Source organism: Mandrillus leucophaeus, unplaced genomic scaffold, assembly GCF_000951045.1.
Source record: "Mandrillus leucophaeus isolate KB7577 unplaced genomic scaffold, Mleu.le_1.0 Scaffold363, whole genome shotgun sequence".
Classification (NCBI taxonomy): Eukaryota; Metazoa; Chordata; class Mammalia; order Primates; family Cercopithecidae; genus Mandrillus; species Mandrillus leucophaeus.
Genome location: NW_012103843.1, coordinates 660,468 through 677,504, shown reverse-complemented (window position 1 = coordinate 677,504; position 17,037 = coordinate 660,468). Strand labels below are relative to the sequence as shown.

General features: G+C 44.3%; 1 protein-coding gene across 1 annotated transcript in view; it reads left to right on the top strand.

The window, feature by feature from the left end:
• The window catches only part of COL4A1 (collagen, type IV, alpha 1), a 153,340-nt gene that overhangs the window by 75,858 nt on the left and 60,445 nt on the right, over window positions 1-17,037 (top strand). The window contains exons 3-9 of the mRNA XM_011989780.1: window positions 13,096-13,185; window positions 13,285-13,329; window positions 14,499-14,543; window positions 14,638-14,700; window positions 15,194-15,247; window positions 15,434-15,460; window positions 16,878-16,961. Coding sequence (XP_011845170.1) covers window positions 13,144-13,185; window positions 13,285-13,329; window positions 14,499-14,543; window positions 14,638-14,700; window positions 15,194-15,247; window positions 15,434-15,460; window positions 16,878-16,961 — 360 coding nt within the window. The 5' untranslated portion in view covers window positions 13,096-13,143. The remainder of the gene's footprint in view (window positions 1-13,095; window positions 13,186-13,284; window positions 13,330-14,498; window positions 14,544-14,637; window positions 14,701-15,193; window positions 15,248-15,433; window positions 15,461-16,877; window positions 16,962-17,037) is intronic.

The following is a 17,037-nucleotide window of genomic DNA, read 5'->3' as shown; positions in this document are numbered from 1 at the left end:
TGTGTGTGTGTGTGTGTGTGTGTGTCTACCGTATCCATGCTTGGTCATCTATCCTCCAATTGATGTAACTTAAAAAAAAATCCATATACGTGGGAAAAATCACATGTTTATATACTCTAGAATCTATTTTTATTAGAAAGTTTATACCTAATAATTTACAAACTATAACCCAGTTGGTCTGTTTCCACATCTTAGTTTCTAGCCAAAGATCTCAATATTTTAGTCTATTGACATTAAGTAGTTAAGAAAAAAAGGCAGGAAATGATACTGTAAGCTTAATCTTTAAAACATCTACAAACTAGGCATAGTGAAAGTGGCATTAAATAAGATCTTACTGATAGAAATTTTTAAATAATTGGGCCACACCTTGGATTAAAATATAGCTCCATATTATCTTTTGAAAACAGGCTTGCCAATTTTATGAATAGCATTGAGGTGAAGAGAGATTACCAGCTCAGGGAAGACCATTTTTAAGTATTTATGAAGTAGCTATTTATTGTCTTAATTATGCACCAATATTTTGTATTGAGTTTGCAATTATATGCTTTTCTTATCTATTCAGTTTTAAAACCAAGATTTTAAGCAAAACACAAAAGAAAAAACTTCAAGATGTTGGCTTAATTTCTTTCTTTGGGTGACTGTATATGTTTTAAAGCAATTAATGGTGTTTACTTAAAAGAGATTGAAATTCAGTTACTTATTAATTTAGGTCGATCTCACTACTGCTTTTTCAAATTAATGAGGTTAGGCTAATAGTGGGTTTTGTAAAACCTCCAGCTCTGCCGAGATTACATTGTATTCTATGGGCAAAGTTGGTTTGTCAAGTTTTAACCTGGCAATTGTATATCTGGGAGTCAAGAGAACTGTTCTTATCTCTTAGATTCCAAGTATGATTAATGGAGTATTGAAATTATTGCAGCATCCTGGGGGAAAATGTTATCAGTGATAAGATACAGACAAGTAACTTGCTTGGGGGTAAGAAAGTAATCTGGGGATTTCAGACCTATGTATGTCATTAGCTACTTACAGACTTACCATGGAGGAGGGTGATGGCTTTACTAAGACCCAGGCTGACCTGACAGAATAAATGAATGTTCTAGGCTTGAACAGCATGAATTCCAGAGATATTTATTAAGGAAAAAACACAAAACCTTGGGTATAAGATAAAGGGGGGAGTTTCTTGAAACTGTCATCTTTTTAAAATACTCAAGAAATTCCAATTTTCTTCTGTCTGTCTTAGCCACAAAAACAGGAATGAGATACTTCCTAGGTCATGACTTGTGGGAACACTAGCAGTGTGTCCTTTTCATTCTCTTTTAAAACACTGTGTGGCTTCAGAGGAAATGCAGCTGGCTTGCTGGACATAGAAATCGTGAGAATAAACACAAAATATTTATGTGTTTAAAAAGCAGTAAAGTCAGACCAATTTCTTTCAGAACCATTTGTGCAGCGTTTAACTGAATACTTGAGCACGTTTGATTTTTAAAATCGTACTGCCAGGTGAGCCAGGCAGGTGGACTCATCCCTGACTTACAGATGATGGTAAAGCTGATTTTCAGAGCATCCCAGGGGTTGGCGCTGGAGCCAGCACCAGAATCTTCTGGTTCCAGGCTTTGGTTCTTTGCCCATCCATGCAGTGACTGAAAAGAGAGCACGGAAAGCAGGGCGCCCAGAGCTCCACGTGCTCACCTGGAGTGCAGGTGCTTGTTTTTGCAGTCGTTTGAAAATAGGGTTCCTAAATCTGTACCCTCTTATATAGATTTATATCATTTTCTTGGGATCTTTCCTGATTCACTCATGAAAATATTTTTATTTATTTATTTTTTGAGACAGAGTCTTGCATTGTCGCCCAGGCTGGAGTGCAATGGCATGATCTCAGCTCACTGCAACCTCTGCCTCCTGGGTTCAAGCGATTCTCCTGTCTCAACCTCCTGAGTAGCTGAGATTACAGGCATGTGCCACCACGCTGGGCTAATTTTTGTATTTTTAGGAGAGACGAACTTTCACCATGTTGACCAGGCTGGTCTTGAACTCCTGACCTCAGGTGATCCACCCGCCTTGGCCTCCCAAAGTGCTAGGATTACAGGCATGAGCCACCGCACCCAGCCCAGTCATGAAAATATTAATTGAGTACTTACCCTGTGCCATCTGTTCGAGGTGCTGGGGGAGGGAACTAGAGGGAATGCCAGTCACTGCCTCATGGGTTCCAGCATTTCCTGGAGGTGCTCTGTGTGCGGCTATGCATGCCCTGGCAGGGGAACCACAGGGGCTACGGGACCACTCAGAGAATGGGGACCTGGGATGTCCCCTGGCAGGGCACCTGTAAAACCCATTTTTTAAAACAATTATATCTAACACATTTTTAAGAAAAAAAATTAAAGTTTTTTCTTAATTGCCAATGAGCAGTTATCTCAGGGTTTAAACCTGAAGACTCTCTTGCATGCTTTTGTATTATTAACTATAATTCCTTTTTTTTGTTTTTTTGTTTTTTTTTGAGACGAAGTCTTGCTCTATTGCCCAGGCTGGAGTGCAGTGGCGAGACCTCCGCTCACTGCAAGCTCCGCCTCCTGGGTTCATGACATTCTCCTGCCGCAGCCTCCCAAGCAGCTCGGACTACAGGAGCTCGCCACCACACCTAGCTAATTTTTCGTATTTTTAGTAGAGATGGGGTTTCACCGTGTTAGCCAGGATGATCTCGATCTCCTGACCTTGTGATCCACCCGCCTTGGCCTCCCAAAGTGCTGGGATTACAGGCGTGAGCCACCATGCCTAGCCTATTAACTATAATTCTTAACTTCAGAGTATTTCATCTGCATTTTTCAAGTTTACTTTTATCACAGACCAAAAAAAAAAAAAAAAATTCATCGCCTACCTTGCGGTGTTTCCTGCCTTTTCTGTGTCCTCGTTTTGTTCCACAATGCTGCCCCACACCCACATACATTATTAAGTTCTAGTTAATAACATCCTCAGCTATCTAAGTACTTAAGCACTAATTGGCATTTTTCAGCATTTCTGTTAATGTAGAACACGTCTTTCGAACCCTCAGGGTCCTTGCTTTGGAGCTAATGAAAATAAAGCAAAGTGTCTTTATAAGAAAAAAAAATTAGATCAGGAGCGTTGGCTCATGCCTGTAATACCAGCACTTTGGGAGGCCGAGGCTGGCGGATCACCTGAGGTCAGGAGTTTGAGACCAGCCTGGCCAAGATGGTGAAATTCCATATCTACTAAAAATACAAAAATTAGCCAGGCATGATGGTGCGCGTCTGTAATCCCAGCTACTTGGGAGGCCAAGGCACAAGAATCGCTTGAACCTGGGAGGCGGAGGTTATAGTGAACCAAGATCAAGCCACTGCACTCCAGCCTGGGTGACAGAGCAAGACTCCATCTGAAAAACATATATGTATTAATTTATTTTTCTTATACAAACTCAGAAGAGAGCTAACCTCTTATTGGTATTTTGTTATCAATTATTTGTGTTCCTGCAGTTGTTTTTCTTCTCCCAAATCTTTAACTAAGTCATGACCTAGAATTGTGATACATTTCATGGAACTTCAAAAACAAGACAGTTGTGCGGGTGAGCAGAGGCATGATTTCATGTGCAGACTCTCAGCAATCTTAAGTGTGATCATTCCTGCGATGGCGGGAGCTCAAGTTGGAAGCATTCATTTATGCCATGTCCATTTCTAGCTCTTTGAGGATAGTATTTATATATATATATATCTATGTTTTAATGGAGTAAGTAAAACCAAAACCAAAAGCCAACCAAAGTGTTGGCATTGGTGACTGGGCAGTTTAGCCCCTGCCCTGGATTAGGGCTTTCTTGGGGGACATTCCTCAGTTGGCTTCCCAACTCTTGGCAGGTCAGTACCAAGCCTCTAAAGTCTACATGGAGGCTGCCTCTTGGTTGGTGTGTCCTGACATCCTTGGGATGTCACCAAGGCAGGAACCCCCAGAGAGCTCTGTGCAACTTATTTGAAGGATGATTTTGCTACCACTGGGCTTTTTCCAGCTTTGTCATATCAGATAAAGGCCTCCTGCTGTGCCAACACCTAGCTTCAGTGGCTGATTTTGGCCCCTGATTGCTGCAGTGTGCAATATGCGCAACCATCCATACCGTCCATAGCTGCAGCAAGTGAGGTTCCAAGCCTGTAGCATGATACTTGTTTTCTGTAGTGTTTTTCTCGTTTTAAAGATATTTTTAAACATATGTATTTGAGAAACAGAATGTTAGGTAATAGGTTTAGGTAGAGGCGTCTGTGATTTTGGTTGTAATGAGTGTTCATGTTGATAGGTTAAGCAAAGGAGAGAATGTTAGTATCTTTTCTGGCAGCCGAAAAACTGGATAGATTTTATTTTTCTTTTAGAATTGGCAGAACTCAGGAGAATGGACTGAATTACCTTAATGCCTAAGTTTTCTATAAACTTGTAGTGGAAGAAGACCAAAGAAGAACCTTTAAATACGTTTTACTGGCAGTGGCATGTTTAGTAGTGGTTTCTTAGAGACCCTCCTGTGATCACATTTGTGTCGATTTTATGCGTGTTTCGTAGAATTTAATTTTTTCAGTATTTTCTATTTCCATACAGTTATTTTAAAAATTGAATTTGCTATTTTTTTCTGTGTTGTCATTAGATTCACATACTCTCCCAATTTATAAAATGGATGTGAAAATGCTATCCAGAAAATATCCATCATTCTCATTATTTGTAGGCTGACTGCATTTACCTGTAATGCAGTGGCCTCAATATTCAGGTTACTAGTTTTTATATTTAATTTTAATTAAATTTTGAATCCTAATAAAAAATATTTACCATAGAGTTCTTTTAGGCCATATCAAAGTGATTTCTCTCACTCTGCCCACAGCATGTGTTCACTGGCCCTGAATATTAATATTTTTATAGTAATATATTACTACAATGAAAATTTAAGGAAAAGGCTTAATACTTTAAGGTCCACCAGGGAGTTTTAGGTCATTTGGGGGAAAATGTGTTGTTCCAGAGCTCCCTCTAGTGGCCAGCAGCTGCAGCCCACGGAGGCTCCTCACCCAAGACTTGATTCAGGCCACTGGCTCTTCCCCTGGTTGTGTCACCGGCTGGATCCACTGTCTACCAGAGTTTGGGTTTTCTCCAGATCATTCAGTGTCTGAGTACTTCTTCAACAAGGGGATGCTTGGCTGAGATCCCATGGGTGTGTCTGAGGTGCCAGGGCCCGCCGGGGAGGGTGTGAATGTGCCTGTTTCAGATTGAGGCAACGCTCTCCAATGTGCTGAGGGGTGCCAGGGCCCTGGGGTGCTGCTGTGTGGGTCGCAGGTGCCTGGAGGTGGATGAAGGGTGGGTGTCTATGGACGCCCCGGCCAAGAGCTTGGCCCTTCACATGGGCATTTGAATGTGTTGTTGATGGAGCCCAGAGCCAGGAAAATACAAGGGTTTCCAGCGAACGCACTGTGTGCTGGTGGGGTTTGATGGGAAAACAGAATTAAGCTATTGATGAAAGATGCGCTGCCTGAGCGCAGGTACATGTGGAATCTGACTGGGCAGGTTCACAAGCCTTTGGAAAAAGATCATCATCGTATTTGTCTCCCTCTCCAACGTAGAAATCTGACTGCTTTGGGGGACTGACTTAACACGGTTCTGCTTAACAATATTTGAAATGGAGTACTGCCTTGGAGTAAGAGTTAGTGAGAGCGTTTAGGACTGTTTTTTTCTGATAGAAGATAAGAAACAAACTATTGAAGATAATAGTTGCCTCTGGAGGCCTTTGCTGCTGCTCACAGCTTTGCTGTGGGCGTCCATGAGTGAGTCTCGACCTTCATCACGGACAAATGTCTGGAACTTTGCTAAGATGTAAGGACCTTTGGAAATTTTTAAGATTTTTTTTGGCTGCCAGTAATTCATCAGCACTCAGTTCTCCTAGAATGTTTTTACTGGTTCGGGGACGTCAGATGGTTTGTTTGCTTTTGGATGGCTTTCGGGGAACTTTTAAATTGTTTATAAGAAGACACTGAGGGCTCCCTTGAGTTATTCTTGTGTGGAATGATAGTTCTTTAGAAAGCATTTTGTGAAGGACTCTTAAATTTTTTTTTCTTTCAAGCTGATGTGCAAAGTGGATTTTCATGGATCAGAAAACATCTATGGTTTTATTTCTTTGTGAATATGGATCTATCAGAAATATTCACCATGCATCTCCTTTGTAACCATCGCCTTCTAGCTTTGGATGACATAGGACTTGAGCGTTCAGCTCTGTCAGTCAACTTCATAGTGAATGTTAAAATTCATATTAGAATACTTGAGCCTAGAATTGTGCCAGAATTCATCATGGGCTTAGATAATGTTTCAGCATCAGGGTTTGTCCAACAGAGATCTCTCCTTGAGCATGGACTCCTGGAGACACTTCTGCGTTCAGTGCTGTAGCTGCAGGCAGGCGTTTGCTGAACACAAGGTGGACCTCCTCCATCACATGGACCTTGTCGTGAGGGCTTCGGATTTTCCACTCAAGAATCCTGGGGCCGGAAGTCCAGTATAAAAGTTACAGTCCAGGCTTGGCCATATGGAAGAAGGCGTTTTCACTTCTAGTTTATCCCAGTCCTCAGACCCTAGCCACTGTTCTTTTGGCCAGGAGGCTCCAGCACTGAGTTCTCTGCCATTCTTCACACAAACTTGCTCATCTCCATCATCGGCAGCCTTGGGAGTACTCAGAACAAAGCTAATGATGGTCAGAAGGAGGACAGTGGAGGCCCATGAAATGAGGAACTTGCCCACACAACCCCACGTGCTTTCGAAGAGGACGAGTCCAGATGTCTCCTAGAAAGAGGACAGCTCTCATGGTATCTGAAGGTCATGGATTTTGAAAGATCAGAATTCAAAATTCAAAATTTTAATCTTTTCCTGGGCTAACGTCGTGCAATAGCAACTCTCACAATGCCAGTCAGGGGCCGTGAGCCGTTCTGGTTTTCACTTTTGATACAGAATTCAATAAATTACTAAAGATATTAAAAACTTTATTATAAAACAGGCTTTGTGTTAAACAGTTTTGCCCAACATAGGCCAGTGTGAGTTTTCCGAGCATGTTTAAGGATGGCTAGGCTAAGCTACAATGTTAGGTAGGTCGGGTGTATTAAATGTGTTTTTGACTTAAAAATATTTTCTATTGGGCTGGGTGCAGTAGCTCATGCCTGTAATTCTAGCACTTTAGGAGTACAAGGCGGGCAGATCACATGAGGTTAGGAGTTTAAGACCAGCCTGGCCAACATGGCGAAATCCTGTCTCTACTAAAAATACAAACATTAGTGGGGCATGGAGGCGCAGTACTGTAATAGAGCGACTGGGGAGGCTGAGGTTGCAGTGAGCCAAGATAGTACCACTGCAATCCAGCCTCAGTGACAGAGGGAGATCCTATATATAATATATATAATATATAATATATAGTATACATAATATATAGTGTAACATATATATATGTAACATATATTTTATATATATATTTTTTGAGACAGGATCTCAACTTACAGTGGTCTTACTGGGACGTACCGCATCATAAGCTGATGTGCATCTGTATGCGCTGCTCAAGCTCTTGCTTATACCCACATAGTTGATGGAGAGCCACTGCACACATTTCCTGATACTGTCTCAAGCTAGACGTCTGGGCTGGAGGGAGAAATAAGAGTTTCGGGAAGAAGATACAGATTTGCAGTCACACTTTTTATGTGTGATTGGTTTAATCTTTGCTGCTTTAATGTTAAATATTTAGATGCAAGAAATAACAGTAATGATAATGCTGCTAAGTGCAACAATCCACATTGTTAAATTTCATTCACATACTTCTAATGAACACATATACATCTTTTTAAGAGTTCTGTTGTATGTCTCATAGAGCAAAGGAGAGTGCACACTCACGCCTTCATCTTAGGGAAAGCAGACCCTCTAGGGGATCTCCTTGCATCCTGTCCCCCCTCGCACTGCGGTGGCAGTATTCCTGCCCTCATGTCAAGCCTCATGGCGTTGGGGGAGCTCCCAACGGGGCCTCGCCACTGAGTTTTCCATGACCCCGCGGCACCGACTGCAGCCTTCCCACCCCTTTCCCAGCGGCGGCATCCAGGAAATGGTCCTGCAGATGTCTCTTCTGATGGTGGTTGGGCTCAAGGAGTTGGCCTTGTGGAATTTCTGAAAGAGTTCCTCAGTCACACGCTGACTGTGACCCATCCTTGACATAATTTCCCTTTTACTGGGTACTTGGTGAGCTCTGGCTTCAAATGTGAGGACTTTGGTTCGCTGAATGATTTGCAGTCTTGCTCGTAAATGGAAATCTCGAGGCGCTAGATGACAGAAAGCAGCAGCAGAGCCAGCGTGGTCCCGAGTGCAGCCTGCCCTGCGCCTCTCAGCCACTGCTGCGGACTCCGGCCAGTCTGTAATGGTGCCCAGAATGCTTAGACTGCAAAGGTGATGGGGGCCATGTCCTGCCCGCTAACCTTTGACTACCTCTTAAAGTTTTTAAGACTCCTGTGTGGAATCCTGCCTCATGCTGAGCGTCATGTAATGCAATTGGCTGGTTCAGCATCCCATGACATTGTATTGAATTCAAACACCATGAATGAATAAAACAATTCCGTTGCCTGTGAAGAAGTTACAGGGTCGAGGTGGAGAAGGAATTGCAGTCTCCCTGGTGAGCATTGCTTATTTCCCGTGATTGCACCCAGCGCATGGAGGCTGCCATACCCAGTACACTCAGTGCTTAGTACCAGACCCGGTATCCGCACTCAGTCCGTGTGTAGAGAAAGCCCCAGAGTGCTGGCAGCATCTCTGTGTGTGCTTCAGTCCATTGTGAAGATCCATGATCCTAATATTTCAGATTGGAAAAATCCTTTAAAATTTTGATTTAAAGATACGGATTCCATGTCGGCCTCTGAAACACGTCACAGGGCCTTTGACAGTAAGAATTGTGATGACTGCTTATTCTAGGTATATTTTGTGTTCACATCAGTTTTTGTTGTTGGTAATTGTATTTTCCTCCCACATTTAGAAGCTTCATGCTATTTCAACTTCAGCTGTCCTGGGTACTTGATTTGTATTTGAATTTCTGACTTAGCTATGACGGAAGCTTATGTGAGTATTTGATTTCCTGAATCGTGAACTTGTTTCTACAAGCCTTGGAAGAGGAAGGGAAAGAATAGGGTATTATAAAATGACTTTCTCTCCACACATTTTAAGGAGTTTTTAAAAGTATATGTTTGCTTTAGGTAATGCATTAAGCAAGAATTTTAAGTTGCTCCATGCATGAAACCCTATTTCATGCCTAATTTAGAATGCCTAATTTTGGTGCCAAGATTATTCTCCATGTTGTATTCTTTCATCTTTATAGACAATGGCACTTTGTTCTCCCTCCACAAATTCTGAATTTCATCATTTGAGGACACAGCAGTAATCATCTCCAGTTTTGGTATAGAATTTTCCTCTTTTGATCAGTGCCCTACATTGCACTGATGTTCAGCAATGAGAGCACAAGGTTCAGCTGCATGAAAACTTTCTGTGTAGTATTTTTCAAGTTTCTTGTTTGTTTCTTCCACTTTAAATAGTCATTGCTGTGACAGACCATGGTTGTGGTTTTCATTTTGGCCTGACATGAAGTCTGTGGCCGCCATGGAGTTTGGGACCTTGCCCTGAGCACACCAGGGGAAACAGACGATCAAGGGCCCTGTTGCTCCCTGCCTCTAACTGCTCACATTCTGCCTAGAGCTCCAGTGGGAGGGGGGTCACGGTGGCTGTGGTTGTAGCATTGCTAGTTGCAGCTGCAAAGTCTGGCTTGGACACTACTAGCTCCAATAACCTTTGCACAACATGTCCAGCTCTTTGCTCTTCTTATAATCCTGGTGGAAATGTGCTAAAAGCTCGGAGGAATAATTTGGCCCCATACTGCATGCTGGTCGCCAGCTAACTGTATAGCTGTTTAAGTGCTTATCCTGTCTGTCTGCTCTGCTCTGGTTCCCATAATAATCTTGGACAGGGTACAGAGTGTTAGATTATTCGTGTGCACTTTTATCTGGACAAAAGATTAAGAACATTAAAAAAATATGTGGGGAATGGCAAGAACCATGTCCATGGAGGAGTCACTTCCTTCTTAGCTCCTTCATTTCAAAGCTCTGGGGATACACAGATTGCTTAAGCTTTCTGGTGACGTTTGGGAAAGAATGTGTTCTTGCGGTAAAAGCAAGGTCTGGGAATTTGGGTTTCTGTGTTCTGTTCCCAGCAGCATGAGGGGTCACCCAGTGACATATGACAAGTTAGTTAAGCGTCGGAATCTTAATTTCCCTATCTGCGAAATGGACATAAAAGGGTGGGTACCTTGGGCTAACATTAAGTTGGTGAATTGTTTGATGTTCTGCTGGGAACCGACTTGCTCTAGTGACCCAGAAAAAACAGGGACTGTGGTGGAGGCTGACCTCATTTCTATTTCTGGCTGTAGTGCTGACTCAGTGAGAAACTTGTAGAAATCAGTTAATCTGGCTCTGGTCCTCAGTGCATTCCATGGTTAAATTGAGAATTATAAAATCTTATCGTCGCTGGTCTCATGGCGATACTGCCAATATTAATTAAGTTCTAAAAATACTGCACCAAATGTATTAGAAAGCTTCTAATGGACATGCCCTTCTCATTTCCTTCCTGTCTGATACTGGGTGATTCGGGGCTACACAACTCCGGATTTATTTATTTATTTTAGCCACTGTTTGGAGTTCAGTCCTATTCTGGTTTGACTAGGCTTTTCCTACATCCAAAAACCGGGTGCCCCAGATTGGTGACCTTGTACGCCATAACTCCTTACAGCAGGACTTTCTGCCGTTGTGTCCTGAGGCCATCACTGCAGGGTGTATTTAAGGAACTCTTCATTTGAACAAGTCCTGGTCTGGGAATGTTTTTCTTTCCTCACTGTAACGGGCCCCGGGGAGAAGGAGCCAGCCTTCCCTGTCAAACCCTGGGCTCAGGGCCCTCGTGGGGTCTGTCTGCTCTTCTGGCCGATTCCCTGGATGCTGCTGGCCTGAAGGGGCAGTGCCACACTGTGAGTCTTGAGGTTCTTTAATCCACTTACTGTGTGATTCAGTTCTCTAGGGTTTGAAACAATCTCTCCCATATTTATCCACATACTGTGTCTAGACTCCTGATGTATCCTTTCAATGAAACACACAGCCCTGTGGAGGTGTGGCGGTTGAGTCCCAGGTTCATAACCTCCTCTCTACATTTGTAAAAATGGAGCAGGCAGTTAGTAAGTGCCAGGACTGGCTGAGCCGTTTGGAAAGAGGGACGACTTTGGATGTTTATGTTATGTGACGTAGAGCTTGTCAGTTGATTTTTACTTTCAACGAATGCAACTTTGGGAAAGGCACTGAACACTAAGTAATCCTGCCTGTGATCTCCAAAGTGCCTGCCTCCTGTTTTTTAAATCAGCTAACAGTCGTCACTGAATCTACCCAATTCATATGGTAAGACTGCATTAAAGTGCACATCCTGTAAATGGGTTTTCTCGATTTCTTATCATGGTTATGGGTTTGTTGTTGTTGTTTTGAGGCAGAGTCTGACTCTGTCTCCCTGACTGGAGTGCAGTGGCACGATCTTGGCTCACTGCAACCTCTGCCTCCCAGGTTCAAGTGATTCTCCAGCCTCAGTCTCCTGAGTAACTGAGATTACAGGCTTGTGCCACTGCACCCAACTAATTTTTGCATTTTTTAGTAGAGACAGGGTTTTTCCATGTTGACCAGGCTGGTCTTGAACTCCTGACATCTGGTGATCCGCCTGCCTCGATCTCCCAAAGTGCTGGGATTACAGGCATGAGCCACCGCACCCAGCCCAAAAAACACTCTTGAAAGACATTTCTCATTAAAGCCCACCATCACCCCATGATGGCCCAGGGCAGGCTCAGCATCTTGCATGAGGTTCACACTGTGGACTCTGCCTACCCTCACCTCCTAATGCTCTCTGAAGAGGAAGACGTCTTGGAGGATCCGTCACAAAATCTCAGCACTGAGACTGTTGCTAACAGGAGAGTTCCAATGATTGAGTGAAATTATAACCAGTTCAGTGAAAAATGCCTCACTATTTATTATTTTATTTACCCAAGAAATTATTTGGCATTTAGTATATAGAAAGGATAGTGCCAGGAATGAGATAGAAATATTTTCTGTCCTCAAGAGTTTGAAACGCAGTAGGGCGAAGCCGCCTGAAGTAGTTGTTGCTGTCTGTTTCCAGACACTCACTGTGGACTTGTGCGAGGCTGGGTGATACTTAGATTTATTAAGGGAAGTGGCTCATAGGATTATGGAGGCTGAGGAGTTCCATGATCTGCCATCTGCAAGCTTGGCAACTCGGGGACTCCTGAAGTGTGACTGGGTCCAAGGCCAGCGGCTGGAGAGCCCAAGGGGCTAGTGGTACAAGTCCCTGAATCTGAAGGCCGGAGAACCCAGAGTTCTGATGTCTGAGGGCCGGAGAAGATGGGTGTCCCAGCTCCGGAAGGGAGAGAATTGGCCTCTCTTCTGGCTTTTTGTTCTATCCGGGACTCAGCTAACAATGGCACCTGCCTGCCCACCTTGGGTGAGGGCACATCTTCCTTACTGTCCATGGATTCAAATGCCAATCTCTCAGAAACACACCCTCAAAAACACACCCGGAAGTCATGCTTTACCAGCTATCTGGGTATCCTGTGACCCAGTCAACTTGGCACTTAAAATTAGCCATCACAGACCAGGCGTGGTAGCCCATGCCTGTGATCCCAGCACTTTTGGAGGTTGAGGAGGGTGGATCACCTGACATCAGAAGTTTGAGACCAGCCTGGCCAACATGGTGAAACCCCACCTCTACTAAAAATACAAAAATTAGCCGGCGTGGTGGCACGCACCTGTAATCCCAGCTACCCAGGAGGCTGAGGCAGGAGAATCCCTTGAACTCGGGCAGTGGACGTTGCAGTGAGCAGAGATCATGCCACTGCATTCCAGCCTGGGCAACGAGTGAGACTACATCTCAAAAAAAAAAAAAAAAAAGCCATCACAGTTGGTCAGCGATTCCTTCCTCTGTTTCTTTACTGCTGCCTTTTGCCTGACTTATGTTCCTCTTCTATAGGGCGAAAGAGGCCTCCCAGGGTTACAAGGTGTCATTGGGTTTCCTGGAATGCAAGGACCTGAGGGGCCGCAGGGACCACCAGGACAAAAGGTAAGCACGGCTGTGGGATTGGGGGTGGGTGGATGTAAGATTGCCTGCATTCTTGAGATAACGGTGATCAATGACAATGGCATTTCTATTCCGTTCCAGGGTGATACTGGAGAACCAGGACTACCTGGAACAAAAGGGACAAGAGTGAGTACAGTTGCCACTCACAATCGATGATTCCATGCGTGGGACAGGCCCGCTCCCAGAGTCGGGCACCTTTCCCCTCCTTTTTCCGAGCCCTCGTCCTCCGTCTCCTCTCCCAGCTCACACAGCACGGGCAGGCAGGTGCAAGACAGGCAGTGAGCAGCAGCCCATGACTCGCTGAGCCCAGGCCTTCCCACGGGGGCTGTGCACAGGCTGAACTCCTTAGTCCTTGGTTCTGCGAACTTGTTTTCCCCCGTTTGTTCTTCTTCAGGAATCTCTTCTGGGCATATTTTAATTTGGGGGAAGGTGCGATTGATGATACATCCACAGTCATTAGACAGAGATGACTTCGTTTCATGGAAAAGTCGTGGTATTTTCAGAGCCAGCCTTGCTCTTCCTCCTCTCTGCCTCTTGGTAAAGGTGAAATGGGGGCAGAGTTATTTTGTGTATGGGCAGCCTTATGTTTGAAGGGATCAGCAGTCAGCTTTTTAAAAACTTATTTTTTTATTTTTTTAATTTCAATAGTTTTTTTTTTGGTACAGGTGGTTTTTGGTTGCATGGATAAGTTCTTTCGTGGTGATTTCTGAGGTTTTAGTGCACCTGTCATCCAAGCAGTGTACACTCTACCTGTTACGTAGTTTTTTATCCCTCACCCCCTTCCTGCCTTCCCCTCACCGGAGTCCGGAAGTCCATTGTATTACTCTTATGCCTTTACATCCTCGTAGCTTAGCTGCCACTTATAAGTGAGAACATACGGTGTTTGGTTTCCCATTCCTGGGTTACTTCACTTAGAATAATGGCCTCTAGCTCCATTCAAGTTGCTGCAAAAGACATCATTTGGCTCCTTGTTGTGGCTGAGTAGTGTTCCATGGTACATGGATTCTACCTTTTCACTCTCCACTCATTGGTTGGTAGGTACTTAGGCTGGTTCCACATCTTTGCAGTTGCGAATGGCAGTAGTGTGCTTTGGGCGTAGCATTGCTCCGTAAGCCTGGACGGTCTGCCCTGGCCTGTCCCTCCACTGCCTCTTGTGCAGAGTGCACTGTCTGCTTTGTGTGTGTGTGTTCCAGACACCAAAAATGAGGGCACAACTCCATTAACCAGGTGGATGCAGTAGGAGGAAGTGAAGCTTCCGGCTTTCCACTGACTTGCTTTTCCTTCCACCCTCACAGGGACCCCCGGGAGCATCTGGCTACCCTGGAAACCCGGGACTTCCCGTACGTATAGAAAATGCACTCTACTTCTTTTAGGAAATATTTTTCCGTCAGGTGATTTTCTATTTGGGTTACATTTTCACTTTCTTAATTGCAGGGTATTCCTGGCCAAGACGGCCCACCAGGGCCCCCAGGTATTCCAGGATGCAATGGCACAAAGGTAAATCCAGAACCGAGACCCTCCTCTTCGTGTGTGTTTATGTAATTTTGCATATTAAGGAGTCAGGTAGTGTGACTCTGTTAGTAGAGTTTTATTTGCCACAATTGGAAAGTTACTTGTCTTAAAATTTGCTTTATTTGGTAAGGAAATACAGTTTTCCCATATTTAGTGTACCAGAAAGATGTAATTGTTCCTTTCCTTTTTGTAGACTTTTATCCTAAAATTTCATTTAAGCATGAAAATTATTACCGGTAATCATTTACTACATTGTGTAAGAAAATGCCATTCTGGGCCTTTGTCCCTATTAATGATACTATCAAGTCTATTTCTTCTTTCATAAAGTGGTACCCAGTAGCAGAGCTTGTGACAAACTGTTTTTAGGAAATGATTTTAACCAACAAGTGAAGGGTAGGGCAGAGTAACTCCTGCGGTGTCAGGGCTGATGTGTCTGCCGCACACACTGTGTATGAATGATGCTCTGCTGTCTCCCCAGGGGGAGAGAGGGCCGCTCGGGCCTCCTGGCTTGCCTGGTTTCGCTGGAAATCCCGTGAGTAGAGGGCAGAACCTCTTTCTTTTAGTTATAACTTCTCTCTTCTCATTCCATTTCCTTTTCTTTCTTTCTTTGCTTATGTTTTAATAACTTATATTTTACATATAATATTATATAATAACAATTTTAATGCTAATGACATTTTGAGAAAAACAAAACTAACACCAAAACTTTCTTTTTTAGGGACCACCAGGGTTACCAGGAATGAAGGTACATTTTATTTTGTTTTGCTTTATTGGATTCATTACAGGGAATCTGTTTAAAACAAGTGCCATTTTCTTTAAACCACTTTGGCTGATCGATTGCTTCTGAACACATTTCCCTAAACTCTGTTACATTAAAAGACTGTATAAGTAATACACAGACTCAGATTTTAGACTCTAATGTTCAGACACTTGAGTGTCTTAATGGGGAGTAAGCAGTGGAAGGAGGCCTGGTGTGGTGGCGAAGGCTCACTTCACCCAAACCAGGGAGGGCAGATGGGAGAATGGAGCTCCCTGGGTGCCTCTCAGACTTGCCAGGAGGGAACCTGGGACAGCTTTTCCCAGGCGGGGTGTTGCTGTCTTGGGGCTCGGCTGCTGGCATCAGCCCGACCTCCGAATGTGCAGTCCTGTAGTGTGTGGGCTGTGCTTGGGCACAGGGTGGGGACCTCGGGCATCTGGGTGTTGGGAGCAGTCCTGTCCAAGGGAGGCTTGTAGGTCTCAGCAGCTGCAGTAGAGATAACCGCTCACTTGGATGAGGCTGAGAGTCCCTGTGTGCCTGTGATTCGGAACACATGGGAAACAGATCCTCGTAATAGCCCTGTGTGTTAGCGTGCTCCAGAGACACAGAACCAGTAGCCTGTGTGTGTGTAGCCAGAGACAGGAGAAACAGCCTCTAAAGCATTGGTACTCATGACTGTGGGGGCCGGCAAGCTCCAAACCTGCGGGCTGAGTGGGCAGGCTGGACACCAGGGAAGGGGTGGAGTTGTAGCCTTGAGTCCGAAGGCGGTGTGTGGGCAGAATTCCTTCTTCCTCCAGGGAGGTCAGTCTTTTATCCTGTAAGGCCTTCAGCTGATGGGATGAGGCCCACCAGCATTATGGAGGGCCATTTGCCTTATTCAGAGTCTACTGATTTAAGTGTCCATCTCATTTTAAAAATCCCTTCACAGAAACATCTGGACTGGTGTTTAACCCAATAATGTGGCCTGGCCAAGTTGACAGATAAAATTTACCATTACACCCTGCTCTTATAAAAGTATTCATCCTGAGCCTTTTCTCAAAAGAGACTTCTTGTTTTGTGAGAAGAGCCTGGGGTCACACAGTAGTCTTTTAACTAGAGGCAGGGGCTCTTGTCTAGAGTTGGGGATGGTCCTGTGCAGAGCGTTGCGGACCCCTTTGTTTAGCCGTCTCTACATGCAGTCCTGGCTGCAGCTGAGTTGACCATGCAGTGGTTGAAGCTGGTCATCAGGATGGCAATCATGATGGGAGGGATGCCAGGCTGTTGATTTCCAGTGTAGACGGGGTCTAAATCCCAGACTTAGGCTAGTCCTGTAACAGTAATATGTGCCAACTACTCAATGAGTTTTCAGTTTCTTTACGTGAATGTCAATATTTGCAACTTTCTATTTTCTTTGTTCATCCTCTAGGGTGATCCAGGTGAGATACTTGGCCATGTGCCTGGGATGCTGTTGAAAGGTGAAAGAGGATTTCCCGGACTCCCAGGGAACCCAGTAAGCATTTGCTGCATCATTATGAACATGTGCCACCTCACCCTCCCAGTTTGCATCTGAACTCATTTCTTTCTCA